Source organism: Bos grunniens, chromosome 8, assembly GCF_055505025.1.
Source record: "Bos grunniens cultivar Pamir isolate PY7600 chromosome 8, Bosgru_T2T1.0, whole genome shotgun sequence".
Lineage (NCBI taxonomy): Eukaryota > Metazoa > Chordata > Mammalia > Artiodactyla > Bovidae > Bos > Bos grunniens.
The window spans coordinates 109,478,340-109,501,138 of record NC_141172.1 but is presented as its reverse complement, the minus strand read 5'-3'; the positions used below and the strand labels follow the sequence as shown (position 1 = coordinate 109,501,138).

At 51.4% G+C, this 22,799-nt stretch overlaps 1 protein-coding gene across 36 annotated transcripts in view; it reads left to right on the top strand.

The window, feature by feature from the left end:
- The window catches only part of CDK5RAP2 (CDK5 regulatory subunit associated protein 2), a 183,952-nt gene that overhangs the window by 151,155 nt on the left and 9,998 nt on the right, over positions 1 to 22,799 (top strand). For 19 of the 36 annotated variants that reach the window (XM_086413953.1, XM_086413944.1, XM_086413946.1 and 16 more), the window contains 8 exons: positions 2,256 to 2,375; positions 7,819 to 7,935; positions 10,352 to 10,541; positions 11,427 to 11,548; positions 12,601 to 12,849; positions 15,338 to 15,415; positions 16,458 to 16,723; positions 19,174 to 19,317. In XM_086413953.1, coding sequence (XP_086270079.1) covers positions 2,256 to 2,375; positions 7,819 to 7,935; positions 10,352 to 10,541; positions 11,427 to 11,548; positions 12,601 to 12,849; positions 15,338 to 15,415; positions 16,458 to 16,723; positions 19,174 to 19,317 — 1,286 coding nt within the window. Of the gene's footprint in view, positions 1 to 2,255; positions 2,376 to 7,818; positions 7,936 to 10,351; positions 10,542 to 11,426; positions 11,549 to 12,600; positions 12,850 to 15,264; positions 15,416 to 16,457; positions 16,724 to 19,173; positions 19,318 to 22,799 lie in introns of all 36 variants that reach the window. The other 17 variants (XM_086413948.1, XM_086413956.1, XM_086413942.1 and 14 more) reach the window with 8 other exon arrangements.

The window sequence follows — 22,799 nt, the reverse complement described above, 5'->3', positions numbered from 1 at the left end:
AGCAGGTTACACAGCGCCGTTTCCGGTAGCTTTGCCGTCGTGTATCGTAAGGTCTCCAGCAGGTTGCACAGCGCCGTTTCCGGTGGCTTTGCCGTCGTGTATCGTAAGGTCTCCAGCAGGTTACACAGCGCCGTTTCCGGTGGCTTTGCCGTCGTGTATCGTAAGGTCTCCAGCAGGTTGCACAGCGCCGTTTCCGGTGGCTTTGCCGTCGTCTGCTGAACGGCTGAGCTGCCGTTTTCCTTTTGTTTTCCCTGTTGTGTTTTCCCTGTTGCTGAACATTTAAGTCATTTTCTAAAATTTCACAATTGTGAAAAGTGCTGCGGGGAATGTCTTTGAACATGAAGCTTTCCCCTTATTTCGGGACACTTTCTTGACCTAGATTCTATAAACTGGAACTACTTGGCAGAAGATGTGTATACTGTTGTTTTGGTGCTTGCTTCTTGCAGGATGGGTTTTAAAGAATCAGCATTTGTCAGAAGGGTATTATTGTAAGAGGGACAGATAATTTTCTCCAGTGTTGTTAAGACAAGTATAGTGTTTCCTTCTGCCCAGTTAAGGCTGCATAATTAACGAGTGGTGTCCAATTCGACTGGGAATGTGTCCTTAAGCTGAAGGGATGATTGCAGCTTCCAGCCAGACTCAGAAGATGTGTTCTACCGATCGTTGCTGAGCGTTTTTGCCCCAGAAGCTGGCAGCGTGTGGCATGGATAAACCAGCAAGGAAGCTAAGTTCCTGACTCACTCGGACCTGACGGCTGCTGAGAGATTTGGGGGCACAAGGCAGAGGCGGAGGCGTGGTGCCATGACACCCCAGTGTACTGCAGGCAGAGTCCTCAGTCCGCCAAATGACTTGCCACACTTCTGGCATTAATAGGAGATAGCTGAGGATCTGGGAACTAAGTCCTCCCATAAACATTCAAATTCATGGCAAAATTACTATTTAATTAGGAAAAGATCTGTGACATTGTGCTACTTGTAAATGAAAGTCATTTTGGAGGAATTAAAACTGGGTCGTAACATTAGTATAATGTTTTAAAGCAAATGTTATCAAGACATGCTGAGTATGTCCTAATTGATGAATTAAAGGCGTTAGTTTTGCCTTTGTATACTTAATGTGATTATGCTGTAAACACTAATTCTAGAGACCTACCTTTGGACTGGAACTTTGCTTCCTTCATTCTTTCTTAAAGTGAGACGTGGCAGAGGCTGAGAAAATAATGCATTCTCGTTTTAGAAAATTCAGAAAATTTAAATTTTTATATATTGTCAAATATTATATTAAGATATAAAAGTTTTGAGAAGCCTAAGATCTACCACCTAAAGGCAACCTCTGTTAATATTTAGATGTATTTCCTTCTTTTGCATATATATATATCTTTCCTGTCTACAGGTTTTTAAACAGAGTTGTGATTATGCTGAATAACCCATTTTGTATTTATATTTTCCCATCATATTTTATGGTCTTCAAAATATAATTTTAATGGCTGTGTAGTACTGTATCATAATGGATATAATGCCGTTAATTTAATAATTTGAGTTATTTTCAATTCTGACTATTATAAAAAGTGCTAAGATGAACATTTCCATACATTCTGGTAAATGATTATCAGCATCTCTGGTGGTCTCTTTAAATAGATTGCTGAAAATAGAATTATTTGGTAAAAGATATTGTAAAGAACCTCTCTAATGATTATTAATAAAATGGTCCCCAGAGTCATATACATTTATACCCACACTAACAGGATATACTTCTTGAGAGAGCTCTTCTTAACCATTCTCACTAGTGTTGGGGTTACTGTTTTGCCTTGTTTTTAAGTCTTAAATTAATAAGTGATAAATGGTTAACATAGTCCTTTCAAAGAATTAGTCTCAAAAATATCTGAATTTGTTATGAAAGTGGCTTAATCAACTCTTTAGCAATTCAGGCAAACTTGAAAGCAATCTTTTAGTTTCACTGAAAGGAAGATTTTAAATTAATATTTGATATTTAGAAGAATAAAAGGCTGTATTAGTGTTAGCATTAAAATTGTATGAAGTGTAATTTTTCCATGTGATGTAAAGTATCTTCTTCATGGAGCGCTGCAGAGAGTCATCACAGACAGGCTGTGGGCAACAGCTCAGCACGCCCATGCCCGGGGAGGACTCTCTTAACACAGCCAGTATTTCTTAGAATTTCAGGATCACTGCATAGTTCATAAATTATTCAGTTCGTTGGGGGCTTCAGACTTTAAATTAAAAATACCCTCCTTCCTGTAGACTTACTGATGGAACATATACAAGAAATTCGAAGTTTGAGAAAACGTTTAGAGGAATCTATTAAAACAAATGAGAAGCTACGGAAACAGCTGGAACGACAAGGGACTGAATGTGACCAAGGTAAGGTGAACGTTCCCACAGGGCCGTGAGGGGTTCCTTTGTGACGCTTCTGCCTGGATAAGCATGCTGTGTATCGGGAAGAGCCTTGAACTTGTGGCCAGAGAGATTTCAGCTCAGATCCTGACTTCACTGCTTACTTAACCTTGCTGACTCTCAGTTAGCAGTGATTTATCTGTTAAGTGGGGGTAACAGTTTATTACCAGTTTATTAAACTGGTAATAAAATTCCCAGTTTATTCTGGTGGTGATGAGAATTACGGGCGCTAACACCAGTGGAGTGCCCCGAAGCCCTGGCACAAAGCGCGTGCCTGATACGTGTTTATTTCTCGGTCGCTGGGGGGTCTGCTATCTTCCAGAGTCCTGAACCGCGAGTGGCTCCTCATTTGATTCCAGAAGCTATAGTGAGACAGATTTTGTTGTTGTTTAGTCAGTCGTGTCTCTCTTGTGACCCCCATCGCCTGTAGCCCACCAGGCTATTCTGTCCATGGGATTTCCCAGGCAAGAATATTGGAATGAGTTGCCATTTCCTGCTCCAGGAGATCTTCCTGACCCAGAGATCGAACCCGCGTCTCCTGCATTGACAGGCAGATTCTTTACCACTGAGCCATTGGGGAAACACACCACCCCCCGCAGTGAGATAAGATAGATATGTTAAAATAACACAGCAGAGTTTTGTCTTTTGTCAATAACAGATTCTAAAAGCATGAGCACTTTAGCAATCTGATAACTCCCACATGCCAGTCATGAGGGCGTTCCTCCATAACCACAATTAGCCCTGCATGGAATATTCTTCCATGATAAACTTTAAAAATGCCTGTTTCTCCCATAGGTAGGACATTCACGTGGTTCAAACATTAATATCCCCGTCCTGTACCATCAGTCCTGCTCTGCCTTCTCTCCTCCCACCTTTGTTAGTTTTCTCTCCACCCTTAGAGTGTTAGCGCAAGTACAGACGTGTGTTCTTATTCTCCTCATCACCTACCTGAAAAGCAGAATACTTTATATCACTGTTGTGTTCGTCTTACCACTGAATACTCGGTTTTGGGATCTTTCCTTTTTTGCTCCAAAGGGAGTGTTCTTACCCTGGGAAGAATGTGTCTTGAGAGCAGCTTTGGGCACAGCTTTGTCTGCAAGCTGGCCTGGCCTGGACTGGGACCCACCTCTTCTATTAGCATTGTGACTTTGGGCATTTCTCCCTTCCTTCCCCATCTTCATTATCTTATAAAACGGGGTCATTGTGAGATTAAATGAGACGCTATAAATAGGGCCTTGCTCAGCACCTCACTCAATAGATGGTGGTTTTCTTCATTACCATCAGTTTTATTTTGCTGTTTTATTCTGTATAACATGATCAGTGTAACATTACAAAGCTCTGCGGTGGGTGAGGACCCCTCGTGTCATTGCCATTGATAGTGATGAGAAAAGTGGGTTCTGGAAAGATGGAGTCTCATTGCCATTGATAGTGATGAGAAAAGTGGGTTCTGGAAGGATGGAGTCTCATTGCCATCGATAGTGATGAGAAAAGTGGGTTCTGGAAAGATGGAGTCTCTTTGCCATTGATAGTGAGGAGAAAAGTGGGTTCTGGAAAGATGGAGTCTCATTGCCGTTGATAGTGATGAGAAAAGCGGGTTCTGGAAGGATGGAGTCTCATTGCCATTGATGGTGATGAGAAAAGCGGGTTCTGGAAAGATGGAGTCTCATTGCCATTGATAGTGAGGAGAAAAGTGGGTTCTGGAAAGATGGAGTCTCATTGCCATTGATAGTGATGAGATAAGTGGGTTCTGGAAAGATGGAGTCTCATTGCCATTGATAGTGATGAGAAAAGTGGGTTCTGGAAAGATGGAGTCTCATTGCCGTTGATAGTGATGAGAAAAGTGGGTTCTGGAAAGATGGAGTCTCATTGCCGTTGATAGTGATGAGAAAAGTGGGTTCTGGAAAGATGGAGTCTCATTGCCATTGATAGTGATGAGAAAAGTGGGTTCTGGAAAGATGGAGTCTCATTGCCATTGATAGTGAGGAGAAAAGTGGGTTCTGGAAAGATGGAGTCTCATTGCCATTGATAGTGATGAGAAAAGTGGGTTCTGGAAAGATGGAGTCTCATTGCCATTGATAGTGATGAGAAAAGCGGGTTCTGGAAAGATGGAGTCTCATTGCCATTGATAGTGATGAGAAAAGTGGGTTCTGGAAAGATGGAGTCTCATTGCCATTGATGGTGATGAGAAAAGTGGGTTCTGGAAAGATGGAGCCTCATTGCCATCGATAGGAGAAAAGTGGGTTCTGGAAAGATGGAGTCTTATTGCCATCTATAGTGATGAGAAAAGCGGGTTCTGGAAAGATGGAGTCTCATTGCCATTGATAGGAGAAAAGTGGGTTCTGGAAAGATGGAGTCTTATTGCCATCGATAGTGATGAGAAAAGCGGGTTCTGGAAAGATGGAGTCTCATTGCCGTTGATAGTGAGGAGAAAAGTGGGTTCTGGAAAGATGGAGTCTCATTGCCGTTGATAGTGAGGAGAAAAGTGGGTTCTGGAAGGATGGAGTCCGTGACAGCGCCCGCATCTCTGGTCCCCAAGTCCGCTCTCTAGTCCGGCATAACCATCAGCCTGGAAGGACATCTTTTCAAAGTGCTGTGTGTGTGGCGGTGTGCAAGGCAGAGAGACTGCTTCCATCTCTCTCTCTCCCCCCGCTGCCCCTCTCTCTCCCGACTGCCCCTCTCCCCGCAATCCTGCATCCTCCCCTCCTCCCCATCTCACTCCAGGGAAATTGATTAATCTGAGTTATTAGTCACATCACACACAGGAAAGAGACGCACGCCTGGGCCCACCGCAGTTACTCGTGGTAATGCCCGAATTAGATTCTGTCTGTTTTACATTTTCCCAGGCAAATCCAATCGTAGAATTATTTGGGGGGCTCAAATGGCCACCAGCTACAATGGAGCGGGCAATTGCTCTGGAGAGTAATTCGCTCTGATGGGAAGGTTTACAGAAAGACATTCATGAAGTATTTATGCTGGCGGAGAGACATGCTGCTCTCGCCGTGTTGCCACAGTCCCTGAAAAGACAAGGAAATAATAGTGTTTCAGCCTCCCCTGCTGTGAGACGGTTGTCCTGGGAGCAGGTCTGAGAAAGGCACAGCTCCTTGTAATGTGGAGGTGGAATATCGCTAAACCTGTCACCCTCGGTGTTAGGTCTTCCGGCTTGTCGCCAGTTACACAAGCTTCCAGTGATGATGCTCAGAAGAAAGACGGGTCTCTTAGCATCAGAAGTGGACCCCGCCAGCTCAGGCTTTGTCAGAAACTGTTCCTTGGCCCCATTACCTCTTTGAAAAGTGACCGCCTTAGCCGTGGTCATGGAAGACTTCTGGAGAAGCTTAGCTGCTCATCCAGGTCGTTCTTTGGTCCTCTTTTGGCTCCAGCTGGTCATCAGTTGTGTGTTAACATGGTAATAGTGAGTAATATTAGCATCGATCATTTTTATTGAGTTCATAGAGGGGTAGGGAAGTTAGGTGACTTGCCTGAGATCGTGCAGCTATTAAGAAGCCAGAGCCGAAGTTCAAACCCAAGTGTCTCTAAGAGGACACCAGAGTTTACAGGGGAGCGTGGAGGAAGATGGTGGGGAGAGAGGGATGTCAGTGAGAAAAGATGACGCTGTAACTAGGGAATCATTCCCGTGAGGAAGAGGCAGTGCTTGTGCAGCAGAGCGAGTGAGCTCTGGCTGCTGGAGACGCAGGGCCGAGCCCTCCTCCTGGGGAGTCTGAGTGCTGCGTTGCTGCTGTTTATTCGCTAAGTTGGGTCAGACTCTTCTGTGACCCCGCGGACTGTAGCCCTCTAGGCTCCTCTATCCATGGGGTTTCCCAAGTAAGAATACTGGAGGGGGTTACCACACAGGTAATCAGTTGTGTATCAGGGTGTTTTCAGCTGCAGGTAACAGAACAGGAGTAAGAAGCTGGTGCAAACAACGGGGATTTTTGTTTTCTTATAGAGCAGGCAGTCCAGGGCAGGCAGTTGTAAGCGGGTCTTACTGCTGATTGACTGGGAGCAGAGCGTGGGGTTAATACTTGTGGGGCTGCCGCCTCCCCTCCTCTCGGGACGGAGTCCAGAGGAGGGAATGGAGCAGGTGGGGCTTGCTCCTCCCCTCCTTCTCTCTTCATCCGGGCGGAAAATCTTTCCCAGAAGTTCCCAGCAGGCTTCCTGTCAAACCTCATCGACCAGAAGTGGCACAGGACTGTGCTCTAGCCGCCCCGGAGGCTGGGAGAGCAGGTGTCTGGCCCTCGGGCTCTGCGGTGTGGTCGACTCCATCAGTAAGGACGGCAAGGGAGGCATCTGTCTGCCACGTGCAGAAAGCACCTTGCTCGGCAGGTGCCCTGCAGGCGTGTGGCCATGGACAGGAGCCGTACACGTGGTGCGGGCGTGGGCGGTTCAGTGCGCAGGGAGTACTGACGCAGAGCGTCGGGGAGCTGTCCGGCCAGAGGAAGGGCTAGGATTTCAGGAGACAGACTCGAGCCCGGGCAGGTGTCTAGGGATGAGGGAACTGATCAGAGTGCGTGAGGGACCTCAGACCCAGTCTTTAGAACCTGGTGTTTTCAGTCTGCACGCTGGGGCAGTGAGCTTGAGCTATGAGTTGAAGGACGAGTGTGATTTCAACAGTTGAGCAAGGTGGCAGGCTCTCTGGACAAAGGGGATACGTGGTCCAGTAAAGCATGTGTTTAACCATGCGGTGTGTTTGGAGCACAGGGTGGCTCGGTTGGGCTGAGGGTCTAGTGTGAGAAGGAGTGGGGTGGGCTGTGAGGTTCGAGCTAATAATAGAGACTTGACGTTTGGACCTTGTGTTTGGTTGTGTGATTATCTTTCACGGTGGTGGTGCCATCAAATGGTTTTGAGCAGAAAAAAATAAAGAGGAAACCACGAACGGGCTGCGTTTAGGACGATCATTTTGTTGGCTGAGGCCATAGGGCCAGAATACGGCTGAACCACAGGGCAGAGCAGAGCGGGCCAGGGGGTGTGGCCTGACTGTGGGGTGGAAGAAGGCGCCTTTGGGCCGGCTCCCAGGGTTCAGCTCGGGTTGGGGTAGCGGTGAGACATCCACACAGGCAGGAAACAGGAGGGAGGGTGGGAAAGGTGAGGTGTGGACCGGAGCCTCGGTGGAGAGGTCCCCAGAGGGCTCGGCCCTCAGGAGAGAAGTCATGGAGGCTGAGATCACCACCCGCCTCCTGCCCGGCTCCTCCTCTGTCCTGCCCGAGGGCAGGTAAGATGCGGGGAGTCCCCTCCGTCTCCTCTTTCAAACTCACTCTCCTTTCCCTGTGGGCTCTGGTAGCGTCTTACGTAGTTCACAGGAGTACTTTTCATGATGTGTTGTGTTTCCTCATTATTTAAAACTGTTTTCTAGAAAGTTCCATGCACTTGGGCCTGAAGACCATCCATAAATTGTGACTTCTGTGTGTTTTTATAGGTTCTTCAAACGTTTTGGGTTATGGTCCAGAGGTCCACAATTCTCTGACATCAGAAGTACGTTTCCTGAGGAAGCAGAACCAGGCCCTCAATACGATGCTCGCTAAAGGATCCAGAGGTAAAAACTAGAGGTACAGCCGGGAGCCCACAGGCCCCTGTGATGTGGGAAGGGTGCGGATGCTGGAGTTGGACCAACCTGCGTTCAAGTCCTGTGGCTCTGTGCCTTCGGGCCGGTCACTCAGCCTCTCTGAACCTCAGTATCGTTAGCTGTAAAATAGGAGCTCTTCATCGGGCTGTTGTGACAGCTAAGCTGTAAGAGCCTACAGCGGGTTGCCTCCGTGGGGCTGAGTAAATGTTTCTTCACTTGTCACCCTCCCCTCTGTGCAGCCGCCTCTCACTCAGTTCACAGCGGAAGAGAGAGGGCTGGAAATATGTTACTCCCCAAATTTCAGAGACTTTCTACTACCAGGAAAGCTTTTCCAGGATTTCTTTTGTGGAGGTTTAGTCACTAAGTCGTGTCCAGCTCTTGTGACCCCATGGACAGTTAGCCCGCCAGGCTCCTGTCCCTGGGATTCTCCAGGCAAGAATGCTGGAGTGGGTTGCCATTTCCCTCTCCAGGGGATCTTCCTGACCCAGGGATCAAACCCAGGTCTCCTGCATTGCAGGCGGATTCTTTACTGAGCCACCAGGGAAAAGGACAGTGTTTCTCTTCTTTCCATTCCTTCTGTGTGGAGCTTAGCCCTCAAAGAGGTTTCACTTGTATTTTCTGACAATGCATAAAATGCTTCCGGAATGACGTGATTATTAGTCCTGCCCTACAGGTGAGCACCTGAGGCTGGGGAATTGACTGGCCTGCGGTCACAGGGCCAGAGGTGGTGGAACCAGAACTCAGGCCAGCTTATCCCATTTTCACTAGAGATACTGACTTAAGAGATGAAACTGGGGCTTCCGCAGATCATTCATTCATTCGGCAAACACCTCCTGGTGCCTCTTCTGTATCGCAGCCCGTGTAGGTTCTGATTCAGAGTTGAGTGGGACCTGATCCCTTTCTGCAGGGGAGCTCACGGTCTGACGGGAGAGAGAGCCAGGCGACTGTGTCAGACCAAGGTGAGGATCAGCCATCATAAATCCTCAGGGAGAGCGGGACCCTGGGGAAGGCATCCTGACCCAGGAGGAGCTGGCCTTCAAGAGCTGAGTCTGGGATATTAGTAGGGATTAGCAGAGGTGCCTGAGGTTTAGAGGGCTTCCCGGGTGGCTTAGTGGTAAAGAATCTGTTTGCCAATGCAGGAGACGCTGGTTCAATCCCTGGGTCAGGAAGCTTCCCTGGAGAAGGAAATGGCAACCCACTCCAGTAATTCTTGCTTGGGAAATCACAGGGACAGAGGAGCCTTGCAGGCTGCAGTCCGTGAGGTTTCAAAGAGTCAGACGAGACTTAACAACTTAAACGACAGCTAAGGTTCAGAAGAGCCGGGGCATTTTAAATAGAAAGAAGAGGGTGGACGGAGGCCCAGGGGTTAGAGGTGGGGGTGGAGTCTGGACTGGTCCAGAGTTGTAGGAAGCTCAGTGTGGTTGCAGCCTGCGGGGAGAGGAGAAAGCTTGCTCAGAGATGATCAAGTCATGGTTAAGAGTGGAATCAGAAAAGCTGGATCTGAATCCTGGCTCTGTCAGTTACTGGCTATGTGACCTCGGCAAAGCCTTAGTCTCTCTGATCCTTAACATCCTGTCTGAAAAATAGAGAGTAAGCCAAGTGCCTCCATGGAGGCCTACTCTGAAGAGTAAGCAGGAATGGTACACAGGAAGATCTCAGGGTAACAGTGAGCTCTGTGGTGACGTCAGCCATTGGCAGCACTGGCAAAGCCCGCAGCCGCCGGCGCACTGGCAGCCATCAGTGTGCTGTGAGGCCCTGAATGGAGCCTGTACCTGTAGCTCAGTTACTACTCCTGGCCACGCACATGAGGAAACTGAGGCGCAGAGAAGTAGAGTCTGGCTGAAGCTGCTGCGGTCAGTAAGCGGAGGAGCTGCACCCGAGCACGCCCCTCGTCTCCAGGCCTTGTGGGGGCCGTGTATCCCTGAGCCCCGGTGCTGCTTGTCCCTTGGGAGCGCTGGCCTCCGGGCCTGGCGGTGGTGGCTGAAGGGCCGTCTGCACAGCCCGCTGGCCTCCCAGCGGGCCTCTCAGACTTGCCCAGCACCCATCGCCAGAGTCTTGAGCCCCGTTTCTTGCCTCTGTCTCCAACGTCTGCCCAGTTTTTGCTCTGTGAAGGCACAGTAACTAGGTTGGCACAGCCCATTATTTAATAGAAAATTAAACGGGCTCATCTCATCCCAGTGACGTTTAACCTGCAGCCTTGATGTTGACAGATTTATCTGCCCAAAATGCATGAGATAATTGGAATACCACAATCACAAATGCCAGATGAAATCTCCTTCTCTCCTTTGTATTCTTGGCGTGCTCCGGCTAAAGTGCTGTATTTGCGTAATGAGGTTGGGAAAAACAAACGGTGTCTCCTCTCAGCGGCGCTTCTCTGTGCGTGCAGATAAACAGAAGGAGAACGAGAAGCTGCGCGAGGCCCTCTCCAGGAAGGCTGCCAGCCTGGAGCACCTCCAGGGGGAGCTGGCCGCTGTGCAGGCGGAGAAGGAGCGGCTGCAGAGAGAGGTAGACGGGAAGGAGAGTGAGAACCAGCGGCTGCTTCAGGAGGCATGCCACGGCCGCAGGGCGCTGAGCAGGTGGGGCCAGGGTCCTCTGCCCGGGGACGGGTGCAGTAAGCACACGACACACGGCATGGCAGGTGGGAATGAAATGAGAGCAGGAAGTCATCTGAGTCAGGGGGCAGGGCCTGGGGGCCAGGTGGCTCTGTTTCATCCCGGGAGCATCAAAGCCGGCCTCTGCAAAGGTGCTGTTGAGCAGCCACTGGAGGCAGTGAGCGCGTACACCCTGTGGAGCCTCTGGAAGATCCTTCTCTTTGGAAAGGATGAGGGCCCGGGGCGGGGTGTCCTTGGCCTGTGCAGGGCAGAGCAGGGGGCCCTGCTGGAGGAGGGGTTGGGATGGAAGAGGGCCCTGGGGCCTGGGAGGACCTTGGCTTTCATGCTGAGTGACCGGGAAGCCACGGGCGATTCTGCACACAGGGTTGACACGCATCTGACTCGGACTCTGAGCCGATCATGCTGACTGCTCCTCCGCAGGCCCCTCTGTCCCTGTGGTCTCCATCTCGTCCCGTGGGTCTCAGCAGCCCCGTCAGCTCTCCTGGTTCCCCCTGACCTTTAGTTCCTGAGGTTGCCCTGCTTCCCCAGCACAGTGCAGTGATCCGTAAGCTCATGGTCTGTGCCTTCACAGCCCTGCTTCTCTCCTGAGCTGGGCACCCCTGGGTGAGACATAACCATTCTGTGTTTCACTTCCTCACATTCCTGAGTTGGGCATTCGTAGCGCGTCCCTCTTGGGGTGTCTGTGAGGATGACCCAAGACCTCAGATGTCAAGGGCTGGGCCCGGAGGGGCCCTCAGGATGCACCTCAGCACGCCAACAGTCTCGGCCACACTCTCCGGGTCACGGTGGGACTGCCTGCCCGCCGTGTGAGACTAACCTCTCCTCCCCCTGCCGGCGGGGCCTTTGCAGGCTGCAGGAGGAGTCGGCGTTGAGGCAACAGCTGCTCTTGCAGAGCGACAAGCTCCTGAGGGCCCTGCGGGCGGAGCTGAAGGTGTATGAGAAGCTGGACCAAGAGCAGCGGAGGCCGCGAGGTACTGGGCACTCTGGCCGGGCGTGCTCTCCTCTCCACCAACAGCAGGCTGGCCCTCTGTCCTCAAACCCCAGGCCTGCCTCCCTGGTGGAGCAAGTTGACTCTGAGGCAGGCTCTCCGGCCCACCCTCCTTCTGAAGCGGCAGCAGGAAGCAGGGAAGGACTGAGGCTCGGGAGCCCAGCCGGCTGAGGTCTGGGTTCTCACAGCCTCGCATGCCCGGCTGTGCCTCCCGTAGTCAGCTTGCCACTTTGGGCCTCTTCCTTCTGCCGCAACACACGTCTGCTAATCTCGGTTCTATGCAGTCATGAAAATTAGATGCGATCATTTATTAAACGTCCTAGCACAGTACCTGGCACGTAGTAGACACTTGAGAAATAACAATTTTCCTGCGAGTGTATTTTTTTTTTTTTGGCCCATTCATTCAGCGGATAATCAGGGAGCACCTGCTGTGCGCTGAGCATTGCTCTGGAGATGGTTGCTGGTCCGCGCTCTGTCCTAGAGAGATACCGGATCAGAGTGACTTGACTGTAAACTCTGATGTTTTAGAATCAATTTTGAGGTGTGGTGGGGGGTTTTGTTGTTGTTGTTGTTTCCTTTTCAACTAATTTTCCAGATGGTTTCTCCCTATTGAAAGTTTATCTAGAAAAGGGTCACCTCTTAGCTTTCATTTTCTCCTCAAGTTGCTCTTCTTATTCCTGCTGTTGTGCCTTTTTAATACACTGCAGCTCTGAAAATCATCCCCTTTCATTCTATAATTCCAGCCCAAATAGATTTTATTACTACTAGACATAATTTTGGGGTTTGGTGTGCAATTTGCTAGGCCTTAATGGCCAGAAGCGAAGATTAATTTCCAGCTCTTACTTAGCCTGTGGAATAGCAGCAATTAAGTCTGCCAATATTTTTGTTTTTAAAGTCGAGTTGTTATTTTCAACTGTTCCCAGTCCTTGGGCAGGGGAGGAAGGTGGTGGTGGCGGCGGGTGGCAAGCACCGTCCGCTCACGGCTGACCTTTGGCAATGGACGGTGTTGAGGTTTCCCTTTGCTCACGTTCGCAGAGGCCGGTGTGGAGGTGTCAGGAGAAGGCTGGAGGGGTCGGGACCTCCTGGGCCACCTGCATGGCCTCCTGGCCGAGGTCCAGGCTCTGCAGGCGTTGCTGGAGAAAAGCATCGAGACCAACATGACGCTGCAGAGCTGGGTGGAGGAGCGGCTGGTGCAGGACGGGCAGAAGGCCCGGGAAGCCGCTCTCGCTTTGGCTCTGCAGACCCTGTCCGCCCCCGAGCGGCCCCTGCCGCTGGACGAGCCAGGTACTGTCCTGCCTCCCCCCACCGTCTGAGACACAGCCCTGCGCGTTTGTGCGGGACACGTGAGCTTCTGAGTCCCACCCTCGCCCCACAGGGGTGTCTGCCCACCGCCGCAGACTTGCCAGACCCCGGGAGCCTGGGCCTGACCGCCAGGAGGCTGTCACCTTTGGCAAAATGCCGTCGTCTCTGCCTGGGGCCTGTGGATTCTCAGGGCAGCCGAGTCGTGGCTTCCAGCCACCTTGCTGCCTCCCGCCCCCCACTTAGTCCTGTCCACATCACCCGCTGCTGGAAATCCATTTTAGTCCCTTTTACCACCTTTAAAAGAGGTTCTACGCCTCTTCCTCCAGCTGTCAGTGTCTCAGGATCTGAAAAGCTTCCTTGCAGTTTTGGACGCTGGTTCTGTTTGGCGTTTTCTTGCCGGTTTTTTGTCTGGCCTTGCAGAGGCTGTAGAGGGGGCAGGGAGAGGATAAACTGGGCTCCTGGACCCTCTGTCCCCTCCCACATAGGTCCGGAAGACACCGGCAAGGGCTCAGGCTCAAAGCAGTCAGCCAGGCCAGCCTCCTTGCTCTCTTTATGAAGGAACCAAAACTCAGAGAGGGCAAGAGACTTTTCCAGAGTTACCGCCGCAAGTCGGTGGCAGAGCTGGAGCTAGAAATCATGCCCAGCTCCAAGGCCACTGTTTCTGAAGCGCCGCCTGGAGGGCCTCGGGGGTCTGGGGTCACCGTGCTCATGCCCGCAGGGTGGGTGTGTGCATCGGGGGCGGGGAGTAAGTTTATACTTACACTCTACTTGGATTGGGACTTACACCTCTCGCCTTTAATTTAGAAAGTTACAATGTCTCAGAGACCACCCAGTCACCCAGCCTTGGAACTTGCAGTGGCTGACTCATGGGTTCCTCCTTGGGAAGGGTTTTAAAATTTGAACCAAAAAGGTGCTGTGACAATGTGGAAAAGAAAAAAGGAAAAGGTCCTTCATGTTATAAAACGTTAGTTTTTGTGCTCTGTGCTTTGCGTTGCTTCATCTGGTGATCGGGTATAGGCGTGAATTCATAAGGTTCAGATCCGTTTTTGTGGCTTTCTTTGTTTTTGCCCAATATTACGTCACCAGTGTTACCCCTTCCTTCACACGGGCTTCCTAACTAACTGTTTTCAGAGGATTGTCAGTCACCAAACCATTGCACTGGTGATGGTTAGCGTGGTCTCTGAGTCGGCGCTTTAGTGAACATCAGCATTAGCACGATTGTTCTGTTGAGCGGTGTTCTGAGGATACGATCCTGCAAGGGGGGCCTCGCAGGGCTGGGGGCGCCCCTGCTGCCGCCGTCTGCATGGGTGATGTATCAGCAGCGGCCTGGCAAGAGGCCCTTAAGTAGAGGTCTGTCCTGGCCCTTCTAGAACTTTGCGGAGATGGGACCAAGGAGACTGTTGGTGTAAGCGAGGGAGACTGAACCAGGGAGGCTAGCCTGGGGCTTGGGGTGCCCAGGATGGACTCTGGGGCAGGTGAAGTGAGGTCGTTGAACAGCCTTTGCCTGTTTTGGAGATTTGTCCAGGGTCAGCCCTGGGGTGCCCTCCACAGAGACATGTGGGAGCATTCTCCCACCTCCCCCAGTGAAGATGAGAATTATACTGTAGGCAGCAGCGTTTCCTCCTTTGCAAAAGACTTTCCAGGATGGTAGCGAAGAGCCACTGTCTGAAAGTTCTGCTCTAAAGGCTGCTGTTGTTGTAGGAAGTGATCCCTCTTGGGCCAGCTCCCTGGAGCAGACCCCCGGGGCTCCTTGGCCCCCTGATATCAAAGCACACTCTCAGGAGATGCCTGGGTGGGAATGAGCTGAACGGGACCCTGCGAGGCGGGGACACAGTGCTCGCTCCATCCCTGACGCTCCAGGTCATGCCAGGCAGATCCCTTCCCATCTCAGTCCCTTGGCCTCCTCTCCCAGGAAACCTGAACTAGAAGCCACGCTGTCCCTGAGCTCCTGGGAGCTTGGAGGTGCCTCGTAGAACGCGGCTTGGCATCTTTTCCAGCATCTGACTGGTTTTGCCCACTTCCCTTGTTCCAGTGCATCCCCTCCCAGGTCCTACTTGGGGTGACGCTTCCATCCCGTGTGGGTACCACGGCCGCCTCCAGACTCGGGCCGCCAGCCGTTCCTCCTGAAGCCCCTGCTTCACGCCCCCTGAGGTGTCTAAAGGACCCCGGCATTTCTGCCTCCTCGGGTCACCCCCCGACCTGGGCTCCCACCGCCCCTTAGCCCTGACTCCTCGGGGGACGTGGTCTGCTTACTTGTCTGGACAAAGAGGGTCCTTCCGGGGAGGGGGCCAGGCCTGCTCACTCTGTGTCCCGCAAGGCCTGGCGGGAGAGAGGCCCAGTGAGGACGTGAATGAACGATAGTGCTCGTGTCCAGAATTTGACTATATTTTCCTGCAGTTCTTTCTCTCAAATGCTGATGAGAATGAAACGAGAACTTGATGGCCTGCTTCCCGTATTTTGCCTCGTGCAGATGGTGACAAGTGTCCCGTGGCAACTGACGATTCGTGTGATCTGTTTGATCCCACTCCAGCAACGCCCCCAAGATCAGGTACAGAGCTAAAGTCTGGGTGACTGTGGCACCTTTGGGTTTCTCGGTGGGACTTGTTCAGTTGAGGGCAAGGGGGTCCCTGGTTCCAACTCAGAAGAGTATTTGGCAGGATTTAGGGTTTCGTGTTCTCAGCATTTCTAGCTGGCGATCTCATCCTCCAAGCTGGTTCCTGTGTTCCTAGGTGTTACCAGCCTTAGTGACATCATTGGCTGGGGTCCCTGTTGCCCTGGATTAGAGCGACCACCTTAGCGTGGCTTTTGAGGGCCTGCAGCACCCAGCCCCGGCGGGCCTGCCCAGCCACACCCCTTTGCCCACCTGGTGGCACACAGATGGGTCACCATCCTGCAGGCGGGCCTGCGCTTTCCTCTCACGGGGACTGTGCCTCCTGGCTCCTGCCTTTGCCAGACCAATCTTGCCCGCTTCTCTGCTAGTGAAAATCCTGCCGCTTCAAGACTCCTCCTGAATGCACATGGCTCTGGGAAATGTCTCTCCTGATGGCCCCTGTCAGAATCATCCACCTGTGCTTCTGTTGATGCAAAGGTGGAAAGCGGCAGGCTTCTTCCTCTGTGAAGCATCATTCTTGCTACCCTTGCGCCCCAGCGTAGTCGTTGCTTCTTCCAGGAAGCTGTCTCTGGTCCCCCTTTCTGCGCATAGGCTTGACTGTCCTGTCCTCTGAGATCCGGCTCTCTGATGTCGGGCTCCTACCCCTTCCGCGTGGCGTCTGTTCTCCGATCAGACTCAGACCCCTGAGGCGCAGGCCTGGCCTCGGTTCCTCTGTGTAGACCAGGCTCTTCTGCATTGCAGGGCTCTGATGAGTGCTGGTTGGGTTGAAATGAGGTGACTAATCCCAGAGCTTACTCATTAGGTGGCGCACACACTGGCATCCTGGATCCCAGCCTCTGTCTGTCCTCTCTGGGTGGTGTCAGCTGGCATTTGGACCTGAGGGCTCTTGCCTCCCGGCTGGCTTCATGTCCTTGCACACAGCCCATCGAAGGCAGGTGCTGCTCCTGGGAGATCTCACGTCTCCCCTCTCGTTGTGCAGCTTCAGAGATGCCTCCACTCTCCGGAAATGATGTGGACACCCTCTCCTGCGACAGCGGCAGCTCCGTTGTCAGTGCCTCCTACGTGTCCTCCCTGGTCCCCAGCCACCACCTCTGGGCCAGCAAGAGCGGCCGTCACATGCTGGGCCTGGCCGAGGACTATGATGCCCTGTGTGAGCAGATTGGCCAGGGCCAGATGCTCCTTGCCGAGATGGACCTTCAAATCCGAGAGGCTCCTGGCCCCATCAGTCAGGAGCTGGTAACCAAGGTAACTTCAGCGATGGTGCCGGAGGGAGAGGGACGCACGGGGAAACAGGAGGCAGAGGCAGGAGGCAGAGGCAGGAGGCAAGGGGGCCGTGGGGCCTCTTCCCCTGGGAGGAGGGGCAGGAAAGGCGGCCCTGAGGCTCGGAGGGCAGGTCCGCTCTGCAGGTTGTGCGTTGTTCTGGGGGGCCGCCTACTGAGGGGTGTCCCTGTGCTGCTGCGCTGCCCTGCCCCACGCCGGCCTCTGTCTGTCCAGGCTCGCATCCGTCCCTCTGTCCTTCAGGCCTGTCACGTGTCCGTCTGTTCTTTCCCCCGGTCACCGGTCCGCCCCGCTCCCAGCCTCCACGCTCAGCATGGCTGAGGTCCTGATCCTCACGTGGCGTGGAAGGATCGCACAGTCCCTTGGGACGCTCTTGCTGACACGAGCTGCCCCGCGCCCCCTCTGACGGGTGGCGGCTGCCCTCCCAGCACGTGGCCGGTTAGCAGCCTTCATGATGGGTGGCGTTGTGCCCACTGTACAGACGCCGAGCTGAAGGAACTCGGCGCCTCCAGGGCTGGAACCCCGCTGCATGTCCTCCAGAGCTGGAACCCTGCTGCATGTCCTCCAGGGCGCTCTGGTGTCCTGCCCCGCAGCCGTGTGACACCTCCCGCTCCCCGTACTGTGCAGACTTTCTCACGCCGGGGTCTGCTCCTGCCCGCCCGCCATCTCTGCCCGCTCCCCAGTGCTGCCCCAGCCGGGCGTGGCTGCTTTTCTTCTGCTCCCCAGGGCTGTGCAGACTTTCTCACGCCGGGGTCTGCTCCTGCCCGCCCACCGTCTCTCCTCGCTCCCCAGTTGCTGGCCCAGCCTGGTGCGGCTGCTTTTCCTCCAGCCCTGGCCCCCTGTGCCCTCTGGCTGGGAAGACCACCTACCCCTTCTTCCTGCGGCGTCCTGCCAGAATCCTCATTTTAAAGTCGAGGACCCCTGTGTGCTTGACATAAAGTTTCTCATTGACTTTCTCCAAGACTTGGGATCAAATTTCCTTCCTCCCCCGGACTGGACTCAACCTTCGAGCTTCTGTGGGTCACATTTTCTGATCCTTCTTTTTGGGTTCTCATTGAGGACACTTAAGCCCCCTACTTCATATTAGCTGTTTTGCCTTTTTGTTTTGTTTTACAATATTGTGAAAGCCAGCTTTGCTTTTTTCATCCCATTAATAAGAGTAGGGAGAGCGTGTGTTTGTTCACTCTCATATACCCACTGTGTCACCCGGGGCCTGGCAGGGAGTAGGTGCCTGGTAAATACTCGTTGAATGAATTCGTAAATATAAGTAAGAGTATTGTTCTTTTCTGATTATGATCTTTGTTTTACAGAAACTAGAAACTATAGAGAAACATAAAAGCATCTATAAAAATACCACATAGTGCTCAGTGCTTAGAATTTTCATGTGTGTACTTGTGTCTCATTCATAAAGTCTGTAAAACTGACTCATTACATATGAGTTTTGTATTTGACTTTCAGTTAACATTATATTAACATTTCAATCTTGTTCAGTATTTTCCTAAAAGCTTGACTTTTCGTGGCTGAAAAGTAAGCCAGCGTGGATACAGAGCCGTCTATTTACTCTCTCACCTGTTTGCTGGACATTTAAGCTGTCACAAGCATCCTTGTAACTGGATCTCTGGTGATACCTTAGAACCGTCCATTAGGGACGGATTTCTAGAAGTAAACTCACGTGCTCCCAGGCCGCGTGGCTTCCTAGCTTCTGTTGGAAGCCACTGCTGAGTTGCTTTCCACAAGTGTGTGTGTCAGTGTCTCCATTTACGAGTGAGGGTGCCTCTGCGCCTGTGTCTTCAGTGAGTATTTTTATTTATAAATGATTTTTTGCCAATTTGATAGCTTAACAGGGTGTGTCATATTGTTTTGTCTTTATCTACTTGTGAAAATGATACTCTTCATTTCTTTCTTTAAAAAAAAATCTATTTTGTACTTTGTCTTCTGGGGTTCACATTCTTCGCTGTCTTGTGCCCTTGAGAAACTCCCCAGTTTGACTTGCTCCTGCCTGCCCGAGGGGTGATGGAGACTTGACGGGGCAAGTCCCACTGGCGGCAGGCGGAGCCGAGGAGCCGGGGATGCAGGGGACAGAAACGACCACGCTGCATTGCTGGCTGTTGAGAGGCTCCGGGGCTGCGGAGCAGGGCGGGGGCCGGCCACGGACCCTCTTGTGGCCGAAATAAACATAGTGCCCTCAGGTGGCCACTGATCATGCTTGTTGATGGGCCTAATATCACCAACAAAGTTCCCTCATAATCTGTAATTCACCAGCTTTAACCGTACATTGATGTCGTCCACGCCAGGCTCTGGCTCAGAGTGTGGAATGCAGGCCCCGTGGTCTGGCGATTCATGCTGCCCGTGAGAGCCAGCTTGTCCGTGATCTTTCTCCAGACTTCACCCAACAGCCTTCACGTTCCCCTATGCAGGGTCCACACGCGGAGCCCCCGAGCAGCTTTGTCACCGGCGTGAGCTCTGCCAGGCGGACGCTGGACGAGGCCGCGGGGTTGCTGGTGCGTTTCTGGAAGGTCTCGCTGCCCACCGACGGCCAGTGCACGCTCCACTGCGAACAGGTGGGTGGCGGCACGCGGACACAGAGGCTCCAGGGGCCGCCGGGCCTGGGCCCCGCCGCCGCCGTGTCCAGCCCAGGGCCGGGCCCGCGGCAGTTGTGCCTCCACCGGGGGAACGTGGAGGGTGGCAGGGAAGCCTCCGTGCTTGTTGAACGACGCGTCAGACGCTGCGCTGGCTGCTGCAGGCCTGTTCTTCCTCGGTCCCTGGTGCCCTGCAAACTCGGCTACAGCCGGGACCCGACCCCGGCCCCACGCTGAGCATGTCTGTTTCGGGAGGAGCCCTATCCACATTCCACACACGAGGAAACTGTGGCTCGGGCAGTGAGGCACGCACTCAAGGATGCAGAGCCTGGTTGGAAGCAGCAGTGTTGAATCCCAAGGACAGGCTTGTATTTGATAAGCTTTTAAGTCCCACGTTGTCCTCATGGACTAGCTCGTTCCGTTCTGTTCAAGATCTCTTTCATTTCTGATGCCTTTTCTCTGGACTGTCTTGATTCCTTTTGATAGCTTTCAGCATCATATTTTAGTGGGCTTTGTAAATCTATTTTAACTACTTAGAAACTAGTTGTGCCTTTTTTTTTATTTTAAGCCAATGAAAATCATTTATTACAAAGCCACTGAAATTTCCCTTAAAAGCTAGACTTGGCAGTAACTTGAATGTGACTGAATTAAGAACAGTTGCTCCCACCCCATCCTCATTTGCATCTGCCCTGGCACAGCTCAGGAGTCAGGCAGAGCAGATGCCGTCCCTGGGTTTGTGTGTGTGAGTTCAGTTCGGTTCAGTCGCTCAGTTGTGTCCCACTCTTTGCGACCCCATGAACCGCAGCATGCCAGGACTGCCTGTCCATCACCAACGCCCAGAGTTTACCCAAACCCATGTCCATCGAGTCGGTGATGCCATCCAACCATCTCATCCTCTGTCGTCCCCGTCTTGTCAATCTTTCCCAGCATCAGGGTCTTTTCAAATGAGTCAGTTCTTCACATCAGGCGGCCAAAGTATTGAAGCTTCAGCTTCATCATCAGTCCTTCCAATGAACACCCAGGACTGATCTCCTTCAGAATGGACTGGTTGGATCTCCTCGCAGTCCAAGGGACTCTCAAGAGTCTTCTTTTAACATCACAGTTCAAAAGCATCCATTCTTCGGCATTCAGCTTTCTTTACGGTCCAACTCTCACATCCATACATGACCACTGGAAAAACCATAGCCCTAACTAGACGGACCTTTGTTGGCGAAGTAATGTCTCTGCTTTTTAATATGCTGTCTAGGTTGGTCATAACTTTCCTTCCAAGGAGGAAGCGTCTTTTAATTTCATGGCTGCAGTCACCACCTGCAGTGATTTTTGAGCCCAAGAAAATAAAATCAGCCACTGTTTCCCCATCTATTTCCCATGAAGTGATGGGACCGGATGCCATGATCTTTGTTTTCTGAATGTTGAGCTTTAAGCCAACTTTTTCACTCTCCTCTTTCACTTTCATCAAGAGGCTCTTTAGTTCTCTTCACTTTCTGCCATAAGGGTGGTGTCATCTGCATATCTGAGGTTGTTGATGTTTCTCCCGGCAATCTTAATTCCAGCTTGTGCTTCCTCCAGTCCAGCGTTTCTCATGATGTACTCTGCATATAAGTTAAATAAACAGGGTGACAGTATACAGCCTTGACGTGCTCCTTTTCCTATTTGAAACCAGTCTGTTGTTCCATGTCCAGTTCTAACTGTTGCTTCCTGACCTGCATACAGATTTCTCAAGAGGCAGGTCAGGTGGTCTGGTATTCCTATCTCTTTCAGAATTTTCCAGTCTATTGTGATCCACACAGTCAAAGGCTTTGGCATAGTCAATAAAGCAGAAATAGATGTTTTTCTGGAACTCTCTTGCTTTTTCGATGATCCAGCGGATGTTGGCAATTTGATCTCTGGTTCCTCTTCCTTTTCTAAAACCAGCTTGAACATCTGGAAGTTTATGGTTCATGTGTTGCGGAAGCCTGGCTTGGAGAATTTTGAGCATTACTTTAGTAGCGTGTGAGATGAGTGCAATTGTGCGGTAGTTTGAGCATTCTTTGGCATTGCCTTTCTTTGGTATTGGAATGAAAACTGACCTTTTCCAGTCCTGTGGCCACTGCTGAGTTTTCCAAATTTGCTGGCATATTGAGTGCAGCACTTTCACAGCATCATCTTTCAGGATTTGAAATAGCTCAACTGGAATTCTGTCACCTCCACTAGCTTTGTTCATAGTGATGCTTTCTAAGGCCCACTTGACTTCACATTCCAGGATGTCTGGCTCTAGGTGCGTGATCACACCATCGTGATTATCTTGGTCGTGAACATCTTTTTTGTATAGTTCTTCTGTGTATTCTTGCCACCTGTTCTTCATATCTTCTGCTTCTGTTAGGTCCCTACCATTTCTGTCCTTTATCGAGCCCATCTTTGCGTGAAGTGTTCCCTTGGTATCTCTGATCATCTTGAAGAGATCCCTAGTCTTTCTCATTCTATTGTTTTCCTCTATTTCTTTGCACTGATCACTGAGGAAGGCTTTCTTATCTCTCCTTGCTGTTCTTTGTAATTCTGCATTCAAATAGGTATATCTTTCCTTTTCTCCTTTGCTTTTCGCTTCTCTTCTTTTCACAGCTATTTTTAAGGCCTCCTCAGACAGCCATTTTGCTTTTTTGCATGTCTTTTTCTTGGGGATGATCTTGCTCCCTGCCTCCTGTACAATGTCACGAACCTCCATCCATGGTTCATCAGGTACTCTGTCTATCAGATCTGGGCCCTTAAATCTATTTGTCACTTCCACTGTATAAGAAATTTGATTTAGATCATACCTGAATTATCTAGTGGTTTTCCCCACTTTCTTCAATTTAAGTCTGAATTTGGCAATAAGGAGCTCATGATCTGAGTCGCAGTCAGGTCCTGGTCTTGTTTTTGCTGACTGTATAGAGCTTCTCCATCTTTGGTGCAAAGAATCCATGTGATTTCAGTGTGTGTGAGTACCATGTCATATTAGGTCCAGGCAAGTACTGACTCCGGTAATCAAAGAAGCCTCCCTGGAAGAAGCGGCCTGTCAGTTAAGGGAGAGTTCAAGCTGTCATCTTGGTAGTCTGAGAGATACTCCCTCCTTTATGTAACCTGTAAGTTTTTGGCCCAAGTCCAGCAGGAAGGCAGAAGGGAAACGTGCATTCCACATCGTCACCTATCTAGTTACCTTCTAACAGCCCTCAGAGCTCGCAGCCGTGCCAGGGAAGTAGCAGTGAAGCAGCTCTTGGCTCGGAAGGTTCTGCTGGGCCTGTCCTTGGGCGTCCCTCCTGGGATCCTGGGCAGGAACCTCCGTCATCACGCGAGGAAGTCTGTGTGTGGAGTGGAGGTGCCTGTTGGAGGGGACCCCCGCCGAGCTCCAGCTCCACACTGGCCTCGCCTTTCCTCATGACCCTCCGAGCTTGTTCCATCTCAGGCCCAGAAAACAGAAGTGCTCCCTCCCTCCAGCTGGCTTTTTCTCA